General features: G+C 40.5%; 1 protein-coding gene across 1 annotated transcript in view; it reads right to left on the minus strand.

Annotated features, from left to right (window-relative positions):
- Window positions 1-2329: 2329 nt before the first annotated feature.
- LOC130918794 (guanine nucleotide-binding protein subunit alpha-11-like) overlaps window positions 2330-23853 on the minus strand; it is a 63101-nt gene continuing 41577 nt past the window's right edge. Inside the window, exons 7-8 of the mRNA XM_057840855.1 lie at window positions 19357-19510; window positions 2330-6569 (exon numbers count right to left, since the gene is read on the minus strand). Coding sequence (XP_057696838.1) covers window positions 6361-6569; window positions 19357-19510 — 363 coding nt within the window. The 3' untranslated portion in view covers window positions 2330-6360. The remainder of the gene's footprint in view (window positions 6570-19356; window positions 19511-23853) is intronic.

Consider the following 23853-nt stretch of genomic DNA (forward strand, 5'->3'; position numbering starts at 1 on the left):
TTAGTTTTTATGGTGCTTTCACGCTCAAGTGGGGGCGCCCTTGCGCTTCCTCACGCTAAGAAGAACGCGCTCACGTGAAGAAGAGCGCGCTTACACGCGATGAAGAAGTGCCGCATCCAAGCAAGTGAGCGAGTTAGTGAGAGAGGGAAACACTGCTACGAGCCTACGTTCTTTGTTAATGTTTGTAAAATATTTACAGAGGCAACGCCTGTATGTATCATCTTTTGTGTTGTTGTTGTGTGTTTCCACTCACGATCGGACACTTAAATCCAGTTGTGTAGTGGTTTGAACGATGTGCTAATGCTAGCGAATGCATGCTAACCGTTTGTTATTACTATATTAGCAGCTAATCATTGCTGATTTACGCTGATGCAAACCTGTTTGTTATTGGGGACGAAATTGATTTGTTTCATTGCTATTTTTAGTTTCAATCTTCAAGTGATGGTTGAATAAAGTCAGCAAATTATAACAACGTCTTCTGCATCGTCATTTGGGAGTTTAGCTAGCTGTATAGCCAGGACTGAGCCTTAGCGTCTCTGTGAGAACAGTGCAGTCGTATTCCCTCCCGATGCAGTTGTCTCCACCTTGCAATGACTGCAAGTCGCTTTGTTGTAATTTTTCCTCGTGAAGTGAAGACACACTTTCAAGCGTTTGAACCTACGTGCTGTCATTGTTATGTTTACGGCTGCAATGCTCGTGCTAAACCATCGTAACCTTTCATTTTCACCCTCATTCCTGGTGAAGTATAGCCAAACTTTGGAGCGACTGGTTCTTGGTGCCATGCTAGTTTGATGCGTCTGGACAACAAGACACGTCACGTCACGACGCAATACGCGTCTTTAGGAATCGTTAAAGGGATTGTTAAGGCTTTTTCATTGTGATGTCGAGGCCTCGAAACACTAGGAACCGGTTCGGAATTAGAATCAGATTTCGATTCCCATCCCTACTTATGGATGAATTATGTAATGTGTAAATTTTCAAGAAAGTCGGTCGAACTATTTCGGAGTCCATAGGGAACACAAACACAAATTACCCCCCCCCCCCCCCCACTCGCCGACACACACAGAGACAAAGTTAAATTTATAAATAAGTTTACATTTCTGGCTTTGAAAAGATATTGTGCTGCCTGAATTGGGCTTGTTCCTGGCTTTGTAAAGAAATTGTTCTGTTTGAAGTTGGCATGTATCTGATAAACTACCTTATGAAGTGTTTTTTGTCATACAGTGGTACGTCTACATAAGAATTTAATTCATTCCTGGACCTGGTTTGTAAGTCGAAATGGTCATATGTCAAGCGGGATTTTCCCATAAGAATACATTATAATACCATTAATTCTTTTCACAGCCCAAAAACCTATGCTAAACCCTTCATAAATACTCCAGGTACAATCAGAAATAGTAATTACACATAGCAAAACAAATAAATTACAAATAAAAATGAGAATTATAATAATATAATACAGGTAATAATAATAACAAATTAACGAATTAGGTTCTAATGAGGCAGTTGTGTTTTGCATGCTGTACCTGAGTGCAGTGTGTGACTGACGAGAGAGAGAGATGCGGTACAGTGGGAAGCTTTTTAGCTTTTCATGTTTTGTTGTGTTGGCGGGGGTGCGGGAACCGGTCAGCCACGTTGCCTAGCCAGTTCACTCACACGCACACCACACTCATATTTTTCTATCATTTCCTTCTTTAGTTCAATGGTAAGCATCGCCTTTTTCCTTTTTTTACCACCTGCACTAACCTTGTTGGGACCAATGTTGATTTCTCTCACAAGAAAATCCGTCCGCCTTGCGGGAAAACGATGAAATTGCAACGCTGTCATAAATTGTCATATTTTGAGCATGCAGATGTTACGTCGGATGTCGAAAGGATCATGTGTCGATATGATCGTATGTCGCAATACCACTGTACAAAGAGTGACTGTAGTAAGCTCTTATTTGTGTTGTCCCATACTTCTGTGCAGGAATTTAGGTAAGATAAAATCAGGGAACAGTAAAGAATGTGACATGATTTGTTGTCTAGAGTGATTCCACTTTAGCTGGTTGAAACACTTCTGAATTGCCCATTGACCCATCTTGTACTGTAAAGCAATTTATTTGAACAACAAATTCATTTTACTTTCAATTACGTTTGAAATTATTCTTTAATGTATCTTTGCTTGAACATTTGTAGGCACTTTTCCTAAGTGTTCCTTGGGCAATGAACCACGGGCCGGATGTCATTTTCATCAGAGTGGGTTTGTCAGTGGGGTTCTTTTGTGTACATGAGTGGACATGAAAACGGGGCCGGATGTTTGGGGGGTGCCGGGGTGGGCACGGCCCACCCAGACGTGAGTCATGCCCACCCAATCAAAATGTCGGGAATATCTATTGTAGCGTCGCACTGGATATAGAGAACGCACAGAGAGTTGGTCTCACCTACTTTTTTATTGCAGGATTAACGGTTACTGTTGGTTGCAACCACGCCGAACAAGCAATCACCAAAACAAGCTGTTTTTCCAAACTCGTTTGTTATCCGCGCGCTTCCTCTCTCTCCTCCAGACACATTCTCGCAGTCAGACATCCGGGCATTAATGACGTCACCAGCCACAACAAAGCGTCGCCATATTGAAATGGGGGCAAAACACGAGTCACAAGCAGTTGCTCTGTCGTGCCTTGTAGTACAAACGCGTTGAACTTTTGTCTTATTTGGGTGTTTTTTTCCGTCGGAATGACTAAAAGTTGCCGCGTTGCTGGTTGTAACACAAGGAAGAGTTCGGAGCCGCATTTGAAGTTCTTCATTCTTCCTCGTGAGAAGAAAAGGACAAGCAAATGGCTGAAAGCAATCAATCGAGGAACAGTAAAAGAAGACAGTTCCGTGGACCATTTTCGCCAGTGGAAACTTAAATCCAGGCACATTTACGTTTGCAGCCGACATTTTATTACTGGTGAGTAAACTTTAATCGATTTTTTTTTGCCCCAATTAGCTGCTAGGATTCAATAGACTAGGCAGTGGTTATTATTACCGTAACCGAGAACTCGCAAAGCGTTATTTTTCTTTTGCCGTGAACTGCTCTGATCTGTCAATCAGTATATTATTGGCCTGGTGGGAATTGGTTATTTTGCCGTGACGTGTTCACGGCTAAATAACGCTTGGAGGCGAATTACCAGTTACGGCAGATATTATCACTCCGTATATACTACCAGTTTTCTTAGTTCCACACAGTACATATTCCACGTAATTGATAAAGGTCAACTTACTGGGTGACTTTATGAGGTAGTTGTAGATGTTTCCGAACTCCACTGCAGGCAATTCCTTTGGATTGTTTATCCAGCTATCAGCTGCGGCTTTGTATGGGCAGATTTGCAGGCCAATACACGCTAATTTTAAGTTGTATCGCCTCCTCGCGTCTGTCGGCAGTGACTCATGATAATTATAAGTCATGTTTAAGACGTTTTTATGAAAAAAAGACACAAACCACAGCTGAAATATATGAATTTCAGACAACGTTTGTCTACGGATGTTTACCTGTGCGTGCCCCCATCTCAAAATGGCGACACGTTGCTATGCGAGATGACGTCATCGTGACATCACGCCGACTGCGAGAATAAGTAGATAGATGAATGAAAAAAAAAAATAAATAAATAAATAAAAGCAAATAAACCCCCCAAAAATTAATGCAGCCTCAACGGGACACAAGCCAGTGTCCTACTTGCGCCTATCCCAAGCCAGGAGAAACGCAGGGGGTAAAAAGCCTGCATTGGGGGTGCCCCCTCAAGATTTCTTAGTGCCCACTCTGGTGGGTAAACCTAGATCCGGGCCTGCATGAAAACATGAAAAATTGATACGCAATTAAATGTTCTTACTCGAAATTAGGAAAGATATAAAATTAACCTATTTATAATTTTTTTTAGACTTAATACAGGCTGTTATGCTACTGCGGCAGACCTACACCGTCAAGGCAGACCCGATTTACGACCCTCCGCCGTAGCCTGACGTGCAGCTCCACAAAACTCTGACTACGCGTCCCATCAATGCCGGATGAAGGTCCGCTTACACTGTTTTTCCGGTTCAGCGCGAAATCAAAGCCATTTACAAACATTCTTGCGCTACAGGCTAGACTAAAAAATGGATCAAGCCGACAAGAGGATTGTCGAAGAGGCCCGCAAGTACGACCACCTGTACAATGTTTCGTCAAAGTATTATAAAGATTGCCAAATGGCAAGCAATTCGTGGAACGAGATTGCTGAAAATATGGGGCTGGAGTTCAGCGAATGCATAAAAAATTGAAAGAACCTCCGAGACAAGTATTTGTGTGTTCGGAAGCGAATGGCCACACGAAGTGTTGTCCCAGCCGGCCAAAAACTGTCAACTTTTTATCACTTTGTCGTATTTTTGGTTGGTCTACTTTATCATTTTTTTGTACACATGTTTGCTGTAAATCCGTGACTTATTTACATTTTACACTTCAAGTATATGAGGAATAAAGCACAGGTGAGGTGTCAAAAGAGTTGTTCTGTGGTTTAATTTTCAACAATAGACAGTTCACACACTTGATACATCATCACTGATTGAGAGTACCTTGGTGCTTTTATGATAACGTGTTTATCATCAAGGCTTCCAACACAGTTTGGGAAGTTCCATAGCCGCCAGAAATCTTCTATGGCTTCCAACTGGCTGGTTGTCAGACCCAGCAAAGAAATCGGACAAAACGCTGGACAACGCAGCTTGCTGGTTTCCACCCGGTGCTAGAATTCGTAATGTGCCTGCCAGTCTCTTCCCTGCATCAACGGTCGGAAAGACCACCTCCGCAACAGTCTTCTGTGTCACCTGTGCCTCAACATTTGTATGATCAACATCTGTTGTTCAATGTTGATGAGCTGAAGATCCACATTCAAGTGTTCCATCTCCGTTGGCATTATTGTGTAACCGGAAGCAAACTAAAGGAAGTTGACAAGAGTCCCCCAAAACCGTACAAACACAATGTCACACCCCTCTAATGGCTTGGCAGTGAATTACAGAGCAAAGCGTTCTCCCGGATAGTCCAGAACAAATGGCGGGATGTCCTGTCCCAACAAAAGGAAAACAAATGCCTGTTATCCAACTGATAACACGACTGACAAGACTCCAAGAGCCCCTTTGACGCTGAGGTGGCAAAATCCACAACCTTCGTTGCCCTGACAACAGTAACTCCTGAATCTTCCTGTCCAATCCACAAACAGATCTTAAACAACGCCCAACAAATTCCTGCCCACGGCCCGCCCAGCGAGAGCCTTCAAAAGACTAAATGTTTGACTAAGTGTTATCATTTTTCTCGGGAACCTTTTGATGACTTCTGATATGCTGACCTTGGAACAAGTTTGCCTCCTGTCAGTGTCTGTGTCTGTTTCACCTTTCTGTTTGATCGCTGTCGACCCGAATAATTGTCAACTTGTTCTCGGTGAGCCTTCTTTAAACCTTTCAAAATGGAGTCAGTACAAAGGGTTAAGACTAAGGTGAACGCACAGAGTTTGGCCTTCTGGCTGGATTGCTGGGTCCCGCAGGCCTGGCTCATTAGATCTGCGCCAGAACGAGTCCGACGGTTCGACTGGCGTGGTTCTGGTGGTCTGGCTGGAAGGTCAGATTCCTTCAGAAGGTAGGTAGGAGATTTAGAGGCATGGCACTAGTGGTTACCCTCCTGCTCTCAAGTTCGGTAGCCAAGCAATTCAACACTTGGTTGTGACACCGTCTTCCCTGCGTTAGGCTGGTCTTGCAACCCACTAAGATGTGTTTGAGGGTTTCTGTTTCTGAAACAGATTTATATGAAATCAGATCACATTTATGGCCAATTTCTGCACAAAACCAGCAAATAAAAATAGATTCAAATGGAAAAATATTGGAATTACATCCAAAGCCAAGAGTGAGATTTATTTTTAATCAAGTCCTGCCACTGTAATAATATCAGATCTCTTCTGGGCACAGTAAAATGTGTCAGTGTTGTGCTGATGGATGAAGACAAAAAAAATATATATATAAGGGTGGTTAAACTATACATATTTAAAAGGTGTGATATGTCATTTTGACATTTGACAAGTGTCTGGTGATGGTGCAAAGGTTCACATATGAGAACGCAAATGTTTATCTCTAAATATCCTTTGATTGGCTGGCTAACATTCCAGGGTGTACCCTCCCTCTCGAAAAAAGTCACTTGAATAAGTTTCAGATCACTCACAATCCTATTGCTGCAGAAAAACAATCCGTCTCTATCTACGCACGCTGTGGTTGGCTTGTCCGTGTCGGTCTCCTTCAGGTGTTCAAGAAAAAGATGGCTGGCCTTCATTGTCCCTGTCCTTCATATAGTCCTATCATGAGCACAGCCAGAACTTTAAGGCTATTTTCAACTTATGATCCCGTATTCCCGCAGAGACCGGAGCAGCACCGTGTCCTTCACATCGCTGAACACCTTGCGGATGTTCTCTGTGTCTGTGGCACAGGTGGGGTGCGTGTAGAGGCTCTTTCCCTCCTCCCTGTTGTCCGGGTTGTTGGTCTGTTGCTGGTACAGCTTTTCAATGTATTTTCTGGCTTCTATTGGGTCTTGTCTCCTACCTAGACATATGAGCACAGAGTGGAAATTAAGCATTTATAAAGCATCCATTGATTATCCATCTGTCAAAAAAAATTTATGGAATGAAATTAACACAATTCCCAGTCATGAGAAAAGATGATTTGAGATACAATGGTATTGGGTTAAGAGCAGTGGCGGAGCAAATGTGAATAGAATGGGGTGGAGGTGGTGCTAGTGGACAATTATTCGCGGGCCACTCCAGACAACCGGCCAAGCGAGGAGGGGTGGGGGGCTGGCAGAGATATTTTAACATTTAAACACTATATTACATCATCATTTTACCTTACTGTTTGAGCCCCCCTCGCCCAACCATGCCCACTTTATGCCTACAAACCAGGCCCCTTAGAGGCCCAGGCCCGGGTTTTAAGCCAAAAGAACTGTTGTGTTTGATAGAACAATATGCTTATATGCTGCCATAGCAGAATCATGGCGCATTAAGCCCCTGAACTATTTTTAATTTGTCCATTTTACCATAGAAACCCCTTTTTCCAGACGTCGCGCAACCGCTTTTGTTTCGAACCAGCCATAAAACGAAGGTTACTAATTATATTATTATTCAAAATGTCTGTCATTTTTAGCTTAAAATCGTTAATTGATGTCTAATATTTTGTTTAAAAAAAAAAAAAAAACTTAAAAAAATTATTCACTCGCATATTTTAAACTTTTAAACAAATGACGTCACAATAAAAAAAATGGTGTCTGTAAAAAAGTCCCGGATATCTACCTCATAACTATCACTTAATTGTATTTTTTTGTTGTTGTTGTTGTTACTGTCACATTTTCTCCGATATGTTAGATGATAAATAATCGATCCAAACAAAGAAGAAAAAAAAAAAAAACATTTAAAAGGGTAAATATATTAAAAAGAAAATTTCCACCACTCCTTGTTATATGGCCAAGTTTCACCCATAAAATCCCCCCAAAATCCAGCTGTGGCCATTCACAGTTATGTCTTGACACTCAGTGATACATGCTGCATGGAGTTTTTGGATCAAAACAAGGTAAATACGCGATAATATCTCGTTAAAGTCATGGCGTCTGTAATTCTGCTCTCATGTGTTCTCACCTCCAGATAGGGTTTTGCTGTTTAGTTTTTATTTTATTTATTTTTTTCAAAAATGCCCTCCTGTTCAAAATTTTGCTTCCCCCAGAAAATTGAGATTTTAAGCTTTCCAGAAATGTATCACACATGCATATCGGACAATTTTGAAATTTGGCCAAATTGGGGCTCTCAGAGCGGAACTTCAAGTCACCTGAGTGTTTTCCGCTATCTGCGCAGGTCTTGTACTTTTTAACTGACAGCAGTGGTGCGGGCTGCAGCACCCCCTGGTGTTGGGGTGGAAAAGATTTTGGTAGATTTTGTTGTTGTTGTTAAAAATAGGTAAAATACATTTAAACAATTGAGTATTTAACTTTGGGTATTAAATACATATGTTGAATTAATTTTTTGTTTCGTTAATAACACCACCTTGCTTGCTATCAGGTCACATTAAATAAGATGCTATTAAATTTTAACCGTTGACAGAGGAGGCGTTAGTATGGTTTCTTAAAAACAACAACGATATTTTTCTAAAATTCATAAGACATGCTTGTATGATGCCCCCAGAGTGTGATCACATTTGTGTTTGAAATTTATAATTTTGTAATGTAGAAAAGGTATGTGTTCAATTAATGCAATAAATGCGAAGATACTCGGAGCGGTCAATAGGTGGCACCATTGGACTACTGTTCAGAGCGAAATAACGTTGCTGTAGTCTCAATGACGCATGCGCACATCCAATTTCCCATTCCTGAGGAACACTTGCAAACTGGCGTCATCGTGCTCATCTTTAATGCATATAACCTGTATTTTCAGGTGAGTAAATGACACCAAACTCCACAAAGTAGTTAATAGGTCTATGGAAACGTTTTGGTCCAAAAATGATTCTGTTAATGTGCGTATTTGCTTTATATTGGGCCATTGTCTAAGGGGAATGACGATCTTAAAATGGCGCTTCTTTTTTCTTTGTGTAACGGTCAGTTTAACTGTGGGCTTCGCATCACCTCCGTTCAGTAATACAACTTGTTTGTGAATAATTATACTGTGTTTTTTGTTATATATAATATATATTTTTTGTTGAATTTGAACCAGAAATACAACTGTAAATATGTTTATACTTGTTGCTGCTTGAGTCTCTCATGTTTGATTGACATGTACCAAAAATGCACTTTGACAGTGTTGAATGAATCAAAACGGATTTTGGAAAGAATAGTAGCAGAAGTTAGAATAATTGAGCTTGTGTGTGGTAGACTGATTGTAATCAAAAGAATTCAAAAGAAGCAACAATTGTGTTGGTTAGTATGGACTGTTTTAATTGACAGTAATAATACAGTAACGTGTACTTATAAGGCAAATGAGACAGCGCGTACAGTATTATTTTTGAGTTGCTGAAATGTTTAAATAAAGATTCCTGAGGAACACTGGAAAACTGGCGTCATCGTGCTCATCTTTGGTGCATATAACCTGTATTTTTCAGGATTCATATAATTGTTAATGGTGCCATATTCTGGTGCCTGCACCACTTGCATTGCAGCCATGTTATTGTTTGTGGTTGCTGTTGAGCTGCCGCCGGGCAGAGCGCTGTTGGATATTCTTGTGCAATTTATTTTAGTGTTATGAAAACGGGGTGTTAAACTGAGGCTTATTATAACTTTTAATTTTCAAATGTGTTCATGTGTCATTGCGCTGTCAAGCTGCAATGATTTGCATTATAATACACGGATAGTTTTATTTTCAATACAAAAACCCCCAAGACACACTGTAGGTAAAATACAACACTGTCTTTGTAGTAGCCTAGTAGTAGTATGTAAACGACCCAGTGCGTGTGTACTGCCATATTGCATGTCTTGTATGGATAAAAAGTGCGAGCATGACAAATGTGTCCCGAAACAGCTGTTTTTGGATGGGAAACACTAAAGAAGATCCTCAGCACCCCCTGCTATGAGTGACTTCCAGTGCCCCTGACTGACAGTGTGTAACTACATACAGCAGGGGCAAATAAGTAGTTAGTCAACCACCAATTGTGCAAGTTCTCCTACTTGAAAAGATTAGAGAGGCCTGTAATTGTCAACATGGGTAAACCTCAACCATGAGGGACAGAATGTGGGGGGAAAAAACAGAAAATCACATTGTTTGGTTTTTAAAGAATTTATTTCCAAATTAGAGTGGAAAATAAGTATTTGCTCACCTACAAATAAGCAAGATTTCTGGCTGTCAAAGAGGTCTAATTTCTTCTAACGAGGTCTAACGAGGCTCCACACGTTACCTGTATTAATAGATAATAAATAAATAATGAAAGACATCTGTCCACAATCTCAGTCAGTCACATTCCAAACTCCACTATGGCCAAGACCAAAGAGCTGTCGAAGGAAACCAGAGACAAAATTGTAGACCTGGACCAGGCTGGGAAGACTGAGTCTGGAATAGGTAAAACGCTTGGTGTAAAGAAATCAATTGTGGGAGCAATTATTAGAAAATGGAAGACATACAAGACCACTGATAATCTCCCTCGATCTGGAGCTAGCTCCATGCAAGATCTCACCCCGTGGCGTCAAAATGATAACAAGAACGGTGAGCAAAAATCCCAGAACCACACGGGGGGACCTAGTGAATAACCTACAGAGAGCTGGGACCACAGTAACAAAGGCTACTATCAGTAACACAATTCGCATCCAGGGACTCAAATCCTGCACTGCCAGACGTGTCCCCCTGCTGAAGAAAGTACACGTCCAGGCTAGGGGTGCAACGGTTCAGTTAGCCCACGGTTCGCTTTGAACCTCGGTTTTGGGATCACGGTTTCGGTTCGGTTTCGGTTTGCGTTTTGCTTGTTTTTTTTTTTTTTTAAATTAAAAAACTGCCTTTATTTTACTTTTAAGAAAGTGAAATAAACACTTAAAATGTAAACATTTTCGACTGTTAAAATGCCTCTTAGCTCTTTGGCTAGTGTAGTGACTAACTACTGAAATACACACGCAGTAGTAAAAAAGTTACTTTGCAAAGTAACTGGTGTTATCTTTCATGTTTTTTTTCCCCATTCCCCCCCAAAAAAAACAAAACAAAAACATAGTAACCTTTGCTATGTTTGGAGGTCATTTAATGTTGTGAATCAACCGTTAAAGTAGATAAAATTGCTCCAGTTTTTGCATTAGTTCCCTTCTGTCTACTTTCGACATGTGAAAATTTTAAAACTGTTTCATCCTTTAAAGATATAGACTCAAGTCAAGATTTTGCCGATTTAGGAGTATTTTAGATAAAAAGTTACTTAGGTTCGCGAGGAAGATTCACTACAACAGAGCCTTTCTGAGAAGTTTACTGCTCTAAAATGGCAGCTGTTTACTAACGCTACCGAGTCTGTCATTTCGTATGTAGTTCTATATGCATGAGATATCTAGGCGTAGATTGTAGGCTGTCGGCTACAGTCAGGAAATATTGGAGCCACCTAGCCTAGCATCGCGTTTGCTACAGCGTCACAACAAACACTCTTCCCTCTCCGTGTCTCTGACTTTTCTGGCGTCATTCAACCAACGTATTAACGCACATTGTCTCGTTGCCGAAAAGGGTGACAAAATCTGAAAGGAGGGAAAAAAGACGTAATGCACGAAAAACGTACACATTTAAAAATCAATGCTCACTTGTACAAATTACGCCAAGACCGTACAACTTGACAGGTATGAATTATAGTGGACCGTCACAGTTAGGTAGTAGCACTCTGTAGCACGGGACGTCCAACTATCAGTGGTCAGGGCGAAACTATGTGCTTTAGCGAAATCATCTTCGATGGCTTTGCGTGCCATTTCATAAATGTCGGGGATTACGTTGTTGGAGAAATATGTCCCCGAGGGAACAATGTAACGCAGGTCAAGCGTTGCAAATAAATCAACAAAGCCCGCCGTGTGTTTTCACTGGTGTCCTCTTCGGGGTAGTCCTGCTCTGAGAAAGTGATATCTGTGGGTGATGCCGGCCGGCTGAGGTGCCGGAGTCATGTTATAAGTGTTGCCATTAGCATAGGGAACAAGCGCTGAGCAATGCTTGAAAATTGTTTTATTTATTTTTTCAATATTTTCTCTCCCTCCGCATTGTAGTCCACGGGGAAACCGAAATGTTGCCACACCGCAGATTTGAAAGAGGCCGGTGCTTCCTCAAAATTCGGTCTCTCCACTCCTCCGCTCGCCATAGCGTTTTGTTTTCTTTCTTGTTTCACTTTCACTTCGCTCGTAAGCAAGAGAGGGCGTTTCTCTGCTTCTATTACACAGCTGCATGACAGCGATCGGACATTTACTTGCGGTGCGGGATTTTCTCCACAGCTGTGCTTCACGTCACACACAGGCACACAGACCAATTCATTCCACAAGCGTTTGGAATAAATTAGTTGCAAAACCGAAAAGGCGCGGTTCATAAAGGCGCATATAACCGAACAGGGCGAACCGTACGGTTCGGCTTAGAACCGCAAACCGTTGCACTGCTAGTCCAGGCCCGTCTGCGGTTCGCTACAGAGCATTTGGATGATCCAGAAGAGGACTGGGAGAATGTGTTTTGGTAAGATTGAAACCAAAATAGAACTTTTTGGTAGAAACACAGGTTCTCCTGTTTGGAGGAGAAAGAATACTGAATTGCATCCGAAAAACACCATACCCACTATGAAGCATGGGGGTGGAAACATCATGCTTTGGGGCTGTTTTTCTGCAAAGGGACCGGGACGACTGATCTGTGTAAAGGAAAGAATGAACGGGGCCATGTACCGAGAGATTTTGAGTGAAAATATCCTTCCATCAGCAAGGGCATTGAAGATGAGACGTGGCTGGGTCTTTCAGCAGTGATCCCAAACACACAGCCGGGGCAACAAAGGAGTGTCTTCGTAAGAAGCATTTCAAGGTCCTGGAGTGGCCTAGCCAGTCTCCAGATCTCAAGCCCATAAAAAATCTGTGGAGGGAGTTGAAAGTACGTGTTGCCCAACGACAGCCCCAAAACATCACTGCTCTAGAGGAGATCTGCATGGAGGAATGGGCCAAAATACCAGCAACAGTGTGTGAAAAGCTTGTGAAGAGTTACAGAAAACGTTTGGCCTCCGTTATTGCCAACAAAGGGTACATAACAATGTATTGAGATGAACTTTTGGTATTGACCAAATACTTATTTTCCTCCATGATTTGCAAATTCTTTAAAAATCAAACAATGTTATTTTCTAGGTTTTTTTCCCACATTCTGTCTCTCATCGTTGAGGTTTACACATGTTGACAATTACAGGCCTCTAATATTTTCAAGTGGGAGAACTTGCACAAATAGTGGTTGATTAGTAGTTGATTAATCGATGAACTAGTTAGTTCGAATAATCGAGTAATCGGATAAGGAACATGAAAAATTAAAATACCTGCGGTGAGCTTCAAACAGTATTAAAAATAAATAAATGATGACCTATAAACAACAAAAGAACAATTGGCTAACTTACATAGTAAAAGTCCGCTAGCTTAAATGCTATTAAATGCTTACTTTTTTTCCCCAATGCTCTTAACAAATGGTTCAGACTCATATTCCCCCCAAAAATGGCTAAAATATACATATAAACTAAATTACGAATGCATTAAAAAACAATAGCCCAAACAAAAACTTAGTTTATGTTGGTCTTAACAGGGAGCAGTTGGATTCAGCCATGTGAAATGAGACAGACCAGAGGGCAATGTATCCACCCTAATCAATAAATTAAATGTAAACACTCTCAAAATAAACCATTACAACTTCACTTTGATTAAACGAATACTCGAGGCAACAAAATTTAATTCGAATATTTTTTATCTAATCGAATACTCGAGTTAATCGATTAATCGTTGCAGCACTAAAATACTTATTTGCCCCACTGTATGTCCACCAATGGTTTTGAACAAATTTTCTCAAAGAAATGACCACTGAGCTTAGAATGTCATTGGCACAATAAAATCTCCTTTACACCCCTCCCTCCTAATTCTTTTAGAAAAGTACATCAAGAATTTTGTTTTTACGCTATTAAAAATACAAAGAAGTGCAAAAGTTAAAGAGTGGATATACAAGATAAAGAAAAAAACAAATATTATTGCTTTGGCACTGTATCATACTGTAGTTAATAAGTCAGAAAACAAAGACATGTGACATGTAACACGTGTTTCACTCATATTTACAAAAAAAAAAAAAAAAAAAATCAAAATCAATAGCTTTGTGTTTTCATTGTTGGTACACACTGCCACATCCTTACTCTGCACACAAAACACACGTTCCCAGTTTTGGGGGGGGAAGGTGCTCAATCTAACTGTGGTTGCCATGGGCTACAAGAGGACGAGGGGCTGCTGCTGGAGGTGGAAGATGGGAAGTGTCAAGGCAGTGCTCTGCATGAAGTGTTTCACACCAGCAGCAGAGACACACAGTACATATGTGAGTACATACAGTATATACTGTATGCATTTTTTCTCAAAAGTACCTGCGGTAAGTGAATCATTTGAAGGCCAATTATAAAATGGACAAAAGAGACTGTAATTATGTCTCACTTTGGTGAGGAATACAAGACATCTGAAAGTGAGGCAGAATTCCTTCTGCAGATGACTGAATGCATGACTCACACAATGAGGCAAAAAGAGTGGATGGGGGAGTAAATCAATATGACAACCTGTAATGTAGTGTCGTTCATTAAACCACATACAAAAGAAAAGACATGAGATCATGGTTTTTTGATGAAATGGGAAAGAGGTCCACTTCAAGAGAGGTGAGATCCAGAACATCTAACTTTATAGAAGAGCATACGTTGCTGCTTTGACGCTACATTTGAGTTTGAAAAATACCATTAGGGGTGTGAGAAAATATCGAAATTGTGATATATCATGACACTTTGTATCCCAAAAGGTTATCGATATGCTCCTGTCAAGAATCGAGATATCGTTTTTAAAAGGTGTCAATTAAAAAAAAAAAAATCAAAAAAGGCTGCCATTGATGGTGCTCGATGCCCAATCCATTTAGACTGGGAACTAGGGGTATGACAAAATATCGAAATGGTAATATAGACCCCAATCACATGACGGCACAACTCCGCCCCCGACTGGAGCCGCCACATTGTCCGTCAGCTCGTCGTGTTTACACATTACCGCTACGTACATGCCTCCTATTGCGGCGTGTTTTTCTGCTCGTTAACATTAATAATCAAAATGGTGAAGGCGTGTGTGGCGGTTGGTTGCGGTAACATAGAAGATAGACGGAGAGACTTGAAGTTCTACCGTATTCCGAGAGATCCAAAGAGGAGAGCGAGATGGACTGCTGCAATTTGACGAGAAAACTGGGCTCCAAACGATCACCACAGACTATGTAGTAGTCATTTTATACCTGGTAAGATGCATTTAATATATATTTAGAGGGTTTTGGGCTGACAACCACAATTAAGATCATTGCGAGGCTAATCGCCGACAACATACAGTTTCAAATTCAAGATGTTTATTTCTTCCGCCATCATTATTTTTTAAATAATATTTAGCTGGTACCAAGTGAAAGAAGCTGGCCTCGTCTACGGATCATCAGTTAAACGGGTGTCCAAACTTTTTGCAAAGGGGGCCAGATTTGGTGTGGTAAAAATGTGGGGGGCTACCTTGGCTGATTTAAGTTGAACAATATATTTAAACAAATTTTAGCAAGCCTTCTGTGTGTCACATTTGCTTTATTATTATTTTTTTAAATTAATAATTTCAACAATCTCGCCTTTGTGGCGTTCTCTTTCGACACTCGGGCTCTTGCGAAATACTGCTGCTGTGAAATTAAACCAGCTTCAAGTTGCTTTAATTTCTCGCTGCGTATCTTCCCTGCAATGTTGTCGTACATGTCAGCGTGTCTTGTTTGGTAATATCGCCTCACATCGAACTCTTTGCAAATAAGGCAGACACAGTTGTTGCGTATTTTATTGAAGAAATAGTCCAATATCCACCTATCCTTGTAGCGTCGGCCATCGCAGTCAACTTTTTTTTTTATTGATTGTCGCCATTTTAGAAAATTGGAAGTAAAGGGTCACACGGGGTAATGTTGCTTAGAGTGCTGCTCTTAAAGTTTTTCAAAGTTTCGTGAGAATAGGCTGAGTTTCTGTGGACAAGATAGTTGTCGATATCAGGGTGGCAGATGTCAGGCAGAAACGGCGAAGAAAGCAGGTCGAAAAATATCGATTTAGGCATCAAATATGGATCTGGCGAATGGATCGACCGAAGCTTTTCCACATAACGTCTTTTATGCAACACATCTAATGAGTTTACAGCGTCTGAAAGCACCGGGGCTTCCATGAATTGCACTATAAATTGCACGATAAATTGAGACCATTGAAAATACGGACACACAATGATGGACAATATGGCGGCACAATACAGCGACACGTCATTGTGTGACGTTGGTGATTGGGGTCTATATCGTGATACTTTGTATCCCAAAAGGTAATCGATACGCACCTGCCAAGAATCAAGATATCGTTTTAAAAAGGTGTCAATGTTTAGGAAAAAAAAAAAAAGGGAACCAACAAGTTGCTATCAAAATCTTCAACTATTCACATTCATTCATTCATTCAGCATTCACAGTCACTCTTTCTGATTTTCAGGCCATTTACAAGTCAATTTCTTTTCATTTTAGTGCATTTATAGGTCGCTTCCTGTTGAGTTTGAATCGCTGCCTATTCATTTTGAGGATTCCTGGGCCACTTCCTGTTCCGTAACCCAAAATCAACAGGAAGTGGCTCATAAAATCCCCCGAAATCAACAGGAAGTGACTCAAAATCAATAAATGAATGATCTGAATTGCCCCAAAATTACCTCGTTGCCTAGCATTGGCTGCCACTGATGGCCATAGACGTTCAATTCGTTGGAAGTGGGAGGGATTCGTTCATTCGCTGCCACCCTCCAAGTTCAAATGAATTGGATGTCTACTAGTGGTAAAGTCATTCTAATTCACAACAGCTTGTTTTTCTGTTTATTAGTCGTTTTGTAGAATATCTTGGGTTGATTTCCTGACCAATGTATCGATAATCGTTGTATCGCCATATCGTGGGATCATCATTATCGTAAGCTTAGTATCGCAAATCGTATCGTATCGTGAGGTACCAAGAGGTTCCCACTGCTACTAGGAACGTTAGTTCATTCAAAACCAGAGCATTCAAAGTCATTCGGTCAGATTTTCGGGGCATTTACAGACCACTTTCTTTTCATTTTAGGGCATTTACAGGTCATTTCCTGTTGAGTTTGAGTCACTGCCTATTTATTTGGGTGATTCCCATGTCACTTCCTGTTCTGTAACGCAAAATAAACAGCAAGTGACCCATAGAATACCCCCAAATTAAAAAGGAATAACTTCAAATCAGGTAAATGACCTTAAATGGCCCAAAATTACTCATTGCCTGGCATAGGCTGCCACTGACAGCCATAGACGTTCAATCCGCTTGAAGTGGGAGGGATGGCAGCGGATGAACGAATGTTCATTCGCTGCCATCCTCCCAGTTCAAATGGATTGGACGTCTACTAGTGATAAACTCATTCCAATTCACAGCAGAAACTTGTTTTTCTGTTTATTAGTTTTTTGTAGAATATCCTAGAATTATTTCCCGACCAATGTATCGAAAATCGTTGTATCGCTATATCGTCAGATCATCGTTATCGTGAGCTTTGTATCCCAAATCGTATCGTATTGTGAGGTACCAAGAGGTTCCCACTCCTAGCCACCAGGGCCAGCTGATTGAAAAAAAATAGATCAAATAAAAAGTATGTAAAAGCAGTTGATTCAATTCATAGTTAATTCTCTATGTTTGAATTGTATTATTTTTGTAATGAATTTAAATGTAATCAACTCAATAGTTATTAGAATAATTGTCAAAGTGTTAAATGAATACGTTAAATATTCAGTGGCGAAATCTCGAAGACTGCAAGGGAAGCTCAGCTTCCTCCAAAATGTCAAAAAATAAGTGTTTAAATGTTTACTGTTTTGTGTACATGCCGCTGACTAAATATGCGCTACAACGCGCTCAACTTTTGTTCAGAATTAGCTTATCACTGGTTACGATGCTGCTTGCTTTTCATTCATTCACACAGCTTCACAGTCCTTTGAGGTGTTGACTATAGTTCAGACTCCAGAGTTAAGAGTGTATTGTTCCACTGCAGCAAAACGAGACGAGTCATTGGCTAAAGGCTGGATTTATCACGCACATCGGACGCTGAGCTTCTCCGGGGGTCTATGAGCAATGGCTTCTCTGCAAGATGATTTTATGATCTGTCTGAGGCTAAATCCCTTTTTGGTTGACAGCGAAATGAACGAATCAGTGATCTTGTCGTATTAATATTTACAGGAGGCACTTTTCATAATCATCCTAGTGACATTTGCTTTTTTTAAAAACTATCGTAAAAACCGAGCTTCTATTTCTGGTGTTTTTTTTTTTTTTTAATTATTATTGCTGCTTGTGTTTGGAAACTTGACTTCTAGCTCTCTATTTTCTTTCCCTACCGGGCAGCGGGTACCACTAAACCCCTCCACTGTCACAAAACACTCACAGGCAGACACACTTTGAGCTTCCCTCATTGAAAGACCAGGATCCGCCGCTGAAAATATTTTAGTAATATATCTTATTGAAGGAGATAGTACCTTTTCTCGCAGGCACCGTCTAACGGTTTGCATTATTCTAACACACTTAATATAATCAGTCAAGGAATAGTATCGTTTCTCGTAATTTACTGTTTGACTGTTTGTATTACTCTAACACACCCAATATAAAATACATACCACTTATACCATAGATTAAGGAAAACAAGCAGAATATAGGACATAAAAGATACACGACGCCGTCTTATTATGGAAGCCCAACGTGTGCGTCATGAGGAAGATTGACGCTGACAAGCCCACGTCTGCACCACCAACTCTCGCAATCAGTTCTCCCGGACAGTCCAGAACAAATGGCAGGACACCCTGTCCCAACACAAGGAACACCGGAGAACGCCCGATATCCAATGGATAACACGACTCATAAGACTCCAAGAGCCCCTCTGATGCCGAGATGGCAAAATCCACAACCCTCGTTGGCCTGACAACAGTAACTGCCGAATAATCCGGTCCAATCCACAAACAGACAATAATCCCAAACACACCCTTCTTCCTGCCTACAGCCCGGCCCTCGAGAGCCTTCAAAAGACTGGTCATATTTTCTCGGGAACCTTTTGTTGACGTGTGCTAGGGTGACCTTGCCTCCCCGCCTGAGTCTGTTTGTGTTTCGCCTTGCCGTTTTGACTGCTGTCGACCTATATAAATTGTCAACTTGTTTTCGGTGAGCCTTCTTTAAACCTTTCAAAATGAAGTCAGTACAAAGGGTTAAAACAAAGGTGAACGAGCGGAGTTTGGCCTTCTGGCCGGATTGCCGGTGTCCCGCCGGCCCGTTAAATATGCGCCAGTGCGGGTCCGGCGGTTCGGCTGGCGTGATTCCGGCGCCTGGCTGGAAGGTCAGATTCCTTCACTTATACATAATGAATTGCTCAGTGATTTAATAAAATGAAGACAAATGCACATTTACTCAAAATAAATCAAGCTCATTCTTAGTGATCAATTTGATTTTTTTTTTTTTACATTATAATGAGCAGTTATTATTTTGTCCATTTTTTTAATTGCCATCCTCACTCTAGCATGTGTGACTGCGTGTGGTTTTAAAAGGTACGGCCTTCCCCTTTAAGTAATTAATTTGTTCAATCCACTGTCACCCTATCCCAACTTACCCATGAAACCAGGAAAGTATTTCTTTAGGTCAGAGGTTTGTATTTTGTCGGCGAGGATGTCGGTTTTGTTGAGGAAGAGTATGATGGAGGTGTTGTGGAACCACGGCGAATGGATGGTGGTGTAGAACAAAGCCAGGCTCTCCTCCATGCGGTTCTAAGACACACACAGTAACATTTGCAGTGAAATACAAAATGAGACAGCATGTATTGGGTTGGTGTGGTAATAACTGATTTAAACGTACAGCCATATAGACATGTATTTTTATGAGACAGTGTGGATGGTGTTTATGGGCGAATTTGAAACCGTCCGGATTTTTAGCCCTTGTTTCCCCAACGCATTTGCATGGTTTCCTGCTGCAACATGCACCCTGTTGTTCTATGAAGAGTCATGGAGAATCTCCAAATAGTGATCGAGTAACAAAGAAGTATTATATAGGGCATACTAAAGAAAAGAAAGTTATACAGAGAACTAAACAAATACCTGCAGTATACATGGAAAATGTCAATTGTGTATGGTAAAATAGGCTGTAATAAACCCCTTATTGTGAGGATGGGGAGTTGCATTCTTGTCTTACAGTGACATCTGCTGACAGACAAACAAAAGTGACACTGCGAGGAACACCAAACAAAATCGGGCACCTTGCAATTAAGGTTATGGCATCACAAGTGTTGTTTAAAAGGCGCACAAATGCCAATTATAGTGTCTGTCAGCAAAAGCTTGTTTATTATTACTATTATTATCATTATTATTAATGAATTAGAGATTATCCTTAGAAATTATGTTGTGGTGTGGACATCTCGTTTTAGGGAATTACCTTGCTATTGTGGGTGAAGATATTATGTCATATGCTGCATTGGTCAACTCTCAATGCACAAAAACAAACTAGGGCTGCACCTATCACAATTTTCCCGAGCTCGATTTTTGATGATCCTGTTTTTTTCCCCACAAACACTGAGATGCACTTTTACCATTCTAATCAATCTTGTTTTTTATTGTAACATGAAAAAAAATATCAGTGAAACAAGACTGTTTTATAATTGTACATAGTCTACATTACATAGTATACAGTTAGGCAGCAGTAATGTTACAGTCAAACCAAACTACATTTTTACTAGAGGTGCACGATAATTATCGGTTCAATAATTATCGGTCCGATAATAGGAATTATGACGTCATCCCAATAAATCCGATAACAATATATGTTATCGGGCCTATTAATAATATTTTTGGCACGGTGTCAGATTGGGATGTGTGCATTTGTTTCCACTCCTGCTTTGCCAGTATGCAAAGTTTTGTTACTGTTCTATAGACCCTACTCACGTGACGTCACTGCCACGCCCCCGCGCCATGTTGTCCGTATACTCGTCATGTTAATGCATTAGCGCTTCGTAAATTCCTCCTATTATGGCGTGTTTTTCTGCTCGTTAACATTAATAATCAAAATGGTGAAGTCGTGTGTGGCGGTCGGTTGCAAAAAACAGAGAAGATAGACGGAGAGACTTGAAGTTTTATCGTATTCTGAGAGACCCGGAGAGGAGAGCGAGATTGACTGCTACAATTCGACGAGAAAACTGGGCTCCAAACGACTACCACAGATTATGTAGTAGTCATTTTATATCTGGTAAGATGCATTTAATATATATTTAGAGGGTTTTGGGCTGACAACCACAATTAAGATCATTGCTAGGCTAATCGCCGACAACATACACTCAGACGTTGTGAATGAACTACCTGAAAATATATAATTTTAGGGGGATAATAAGACAGTTGTCATACAATTAATTTACAATTTCACTATTGAGGTCAAAAGCCAAAAAATAAATTCAACTAAGGACAATCTGGAGTAGTGCTATCGCACTTCATATATATTACATATAGTGAGAGTGCTATCGCTAAACCATATAAACATTAAAACCCCTAGCTCCATTGACAAATGACATGAAATACATTAGACTTGACAGTGGATGTTAGCAAGAACAAAAGATTTTGAATTGAAAATTTCGTAACTCACCTTCCCGAGCACAAGATTCCTGCCGAATTTTCGTGTACGAGGACCTGTTTCACTCAACCAGCAACGTAGCATTTATAAGCCTCCAAGCTCTTAAAGTTTTTCAAACTTTCGTGAGAATAGGCTGATTTTGTGTGGACAAGATAGTTATAAATATCAGGGTCAGGCAAAGACGGCGAAGACAGCGGGTCGAAAAACATCGATTTAGGCATCAAATATGGATCTGGCGAATGGATAAACTGAAGCTTTTCCACATAACGGCTTTTATGCAACGCATCCAATGAGTTTACAGCGTCAGATAACACCGGGGCTTCCATCAATTGCTCTATAACTTGCACGACTAATTGAAAACAATGAGAATAGGTCCAAAAAATACGGACAATATGGCGGCCGGATACAGCGACACGCCTTTTTTTGACGTAGGTGAGTAGGGTCTATAGGCTGTATTTTTCCTTCACTGAGTTATAAACCTTACTATGGCAATTAGCAAATGTTTGCATTTAACAGTGTTATGTTTGCAAATTCTTGAGAGGCCTTTTGGTTATTGATAGGCTTGCTGTTCTATAATTGCCAGGTTAAGAAAGTTGTTTCATAGAGCAAGACGAGTCTCCTGTTGCACCAAATGTTTTATCTGCTGACAGAGCACAATACCTGTTGGGTTTATGTTGGTTTTAGATCAGTGCTCATTGTTAAGAGGAACACCTCGTCAATGATATTGACTGATTGTGATTGACTCAAATTATATTTGTTTGAAAAAATTAATATGGGCACTTTATTTGAAGTCAAAACTGTTCTTGTCTTTGTTTTGTTCATTATAATAATGTTCATGTCATCAGTAAAATTCTGGTTCGGTCAAAGGAAAATCTATGCTGAATCAACCACTAGTAATTTTGACCTAAATTTAGGTGAATATACAATGAAAAATTATATATAGTAGTATATTATCGGTTATCGTATCGGTATCAGCCTTAAGAAGCAGGAAGTTATCGATTGCAAGTTGTGCGCTACTCCTCCAATTAGCACTTTGTATACTTTGTACTTCACACAAATGCGGAGATCAAGGCGAGGCATGCGAGAAGTGCATCCCCTAGTGGCCAAAATGTGTCATTGCAAGTAATTGACAGTGGTACCTCTGCTTACGAAATGAATTGGTTCTGGTTCTGGAAGTAGTTTCGTAACTTGAAAATTCTGTAAGTAGAGATGCGTTTTTCATATGAATGCTCTAATCTGTTCCAAGCACCCAAATTCAGACAAAAATGTTTTCTAATGCATAGAAATGCATCAAAACTTGCAACAAATACCTGTTACAATTAGATTATTGCATAATAAACATAAAATCAGAGTTGTGCATCATCTGAAAAAAACAAGATTAGGGTAAAGAATAAAAGTTGATACACTCATGAAAAATGGTGAATAAAGAGGACGCCGGGAAACACACTTTGCAGTTAAGGTCCTTCTTAGCCAACTGGATGCCAGGACTGCTAGGCAATAGCCAATGGCAGAGTAGCTATACAGTGCTAGCCAAAAGTATTGGCACCCCTGCAATTCTGTCAGATAATGCTCAGTTTCTCCCAGAAAATTATTGCAATTACAAATGCTTTATTTTGCTTGCAATCAAAAAACACAAAAGAGAATGATTTTTTTTTTTTTTTAATCATTATCATTTTACACAAAACTCCAAAAATGGGCCAGACAAAAGTATTGGCACTCTCAGCTAATACTTGGTAGCACAACCTTGAGACAAAATAACTGCGAAGAACCATTTCCAGTATCCATCAATGAGTTTCTTACAATGCTCTGCTGGAATTTCAGAACATTCTTTTTTGGTCAACTGCTCCAGGTCTCTGAGATTTGAAGGGTGCCTTCTCCAAACTGCCATTTTCATATTTTCCCACTGGTGTTCTATGGGATTCAGGTCTGGACTCATTGCTGGCCACTTTAGAAGTCTCCAGTGCTTTCTCTCAAACCATTTTCTAGTGCTTTTTGAAGTGTGTTTTGGGTCAGTGTCCTGCTGGAAGACCCATGACCTCTGAGGGAAACCCAGCTTTCTCACACTGGGCCCTACATTACGCCGCAAAATTTGTTGGTAGTCTTCAGACTTTATAATGCCATGCACACGGTCAAGCAGTCCAGTGCCAGAGGTAGCAAAGCAACCCCAAAACATCAGGGAACCTCCACCATGTTTGACTGTGGAGACAGTGTTCTTTTCTTTTCTTTGAAGGCCTCGTTTTTTTTCCTGTAAGCTCTATGTTGATGCATTTTCCCAAAAAGCTCTACTTTTGTCTCATCTGACCAGAGAACATTCTTCCAAAATGTTTTCGGCTTTCTCAGGTAAGTTTTGGCAAACTCCAGCCTGGATTTTTTATGTCTCTGGGTCAGAAGTGGGGTCTTCCTGGGAAACCTACCATATGCACTGATAAAAATGAGCACCCAATGGCCGGCTACTCGGCCCGCCCCCCTTATCTGTGATTGGCTAGAAATTGCCTTC

This window comes from Corythoichthys intestinalis, chromosome 7, assembly GCF_030265065.1.
Source record: "Corythoichthys intestinalis isolate RoL2023-P3 chromosome 7, ASM3026506v1, whole genome shotgun sequence".
In the NCBI taxonomy this organism is placed as follows: domain Eukaryota; kingdom Metazoa; phylum Chordata; class Actinopteri; order Syngnathiformes; family Syngnathidae; genus Corythoichthys; species Corythoichthys intestinalis.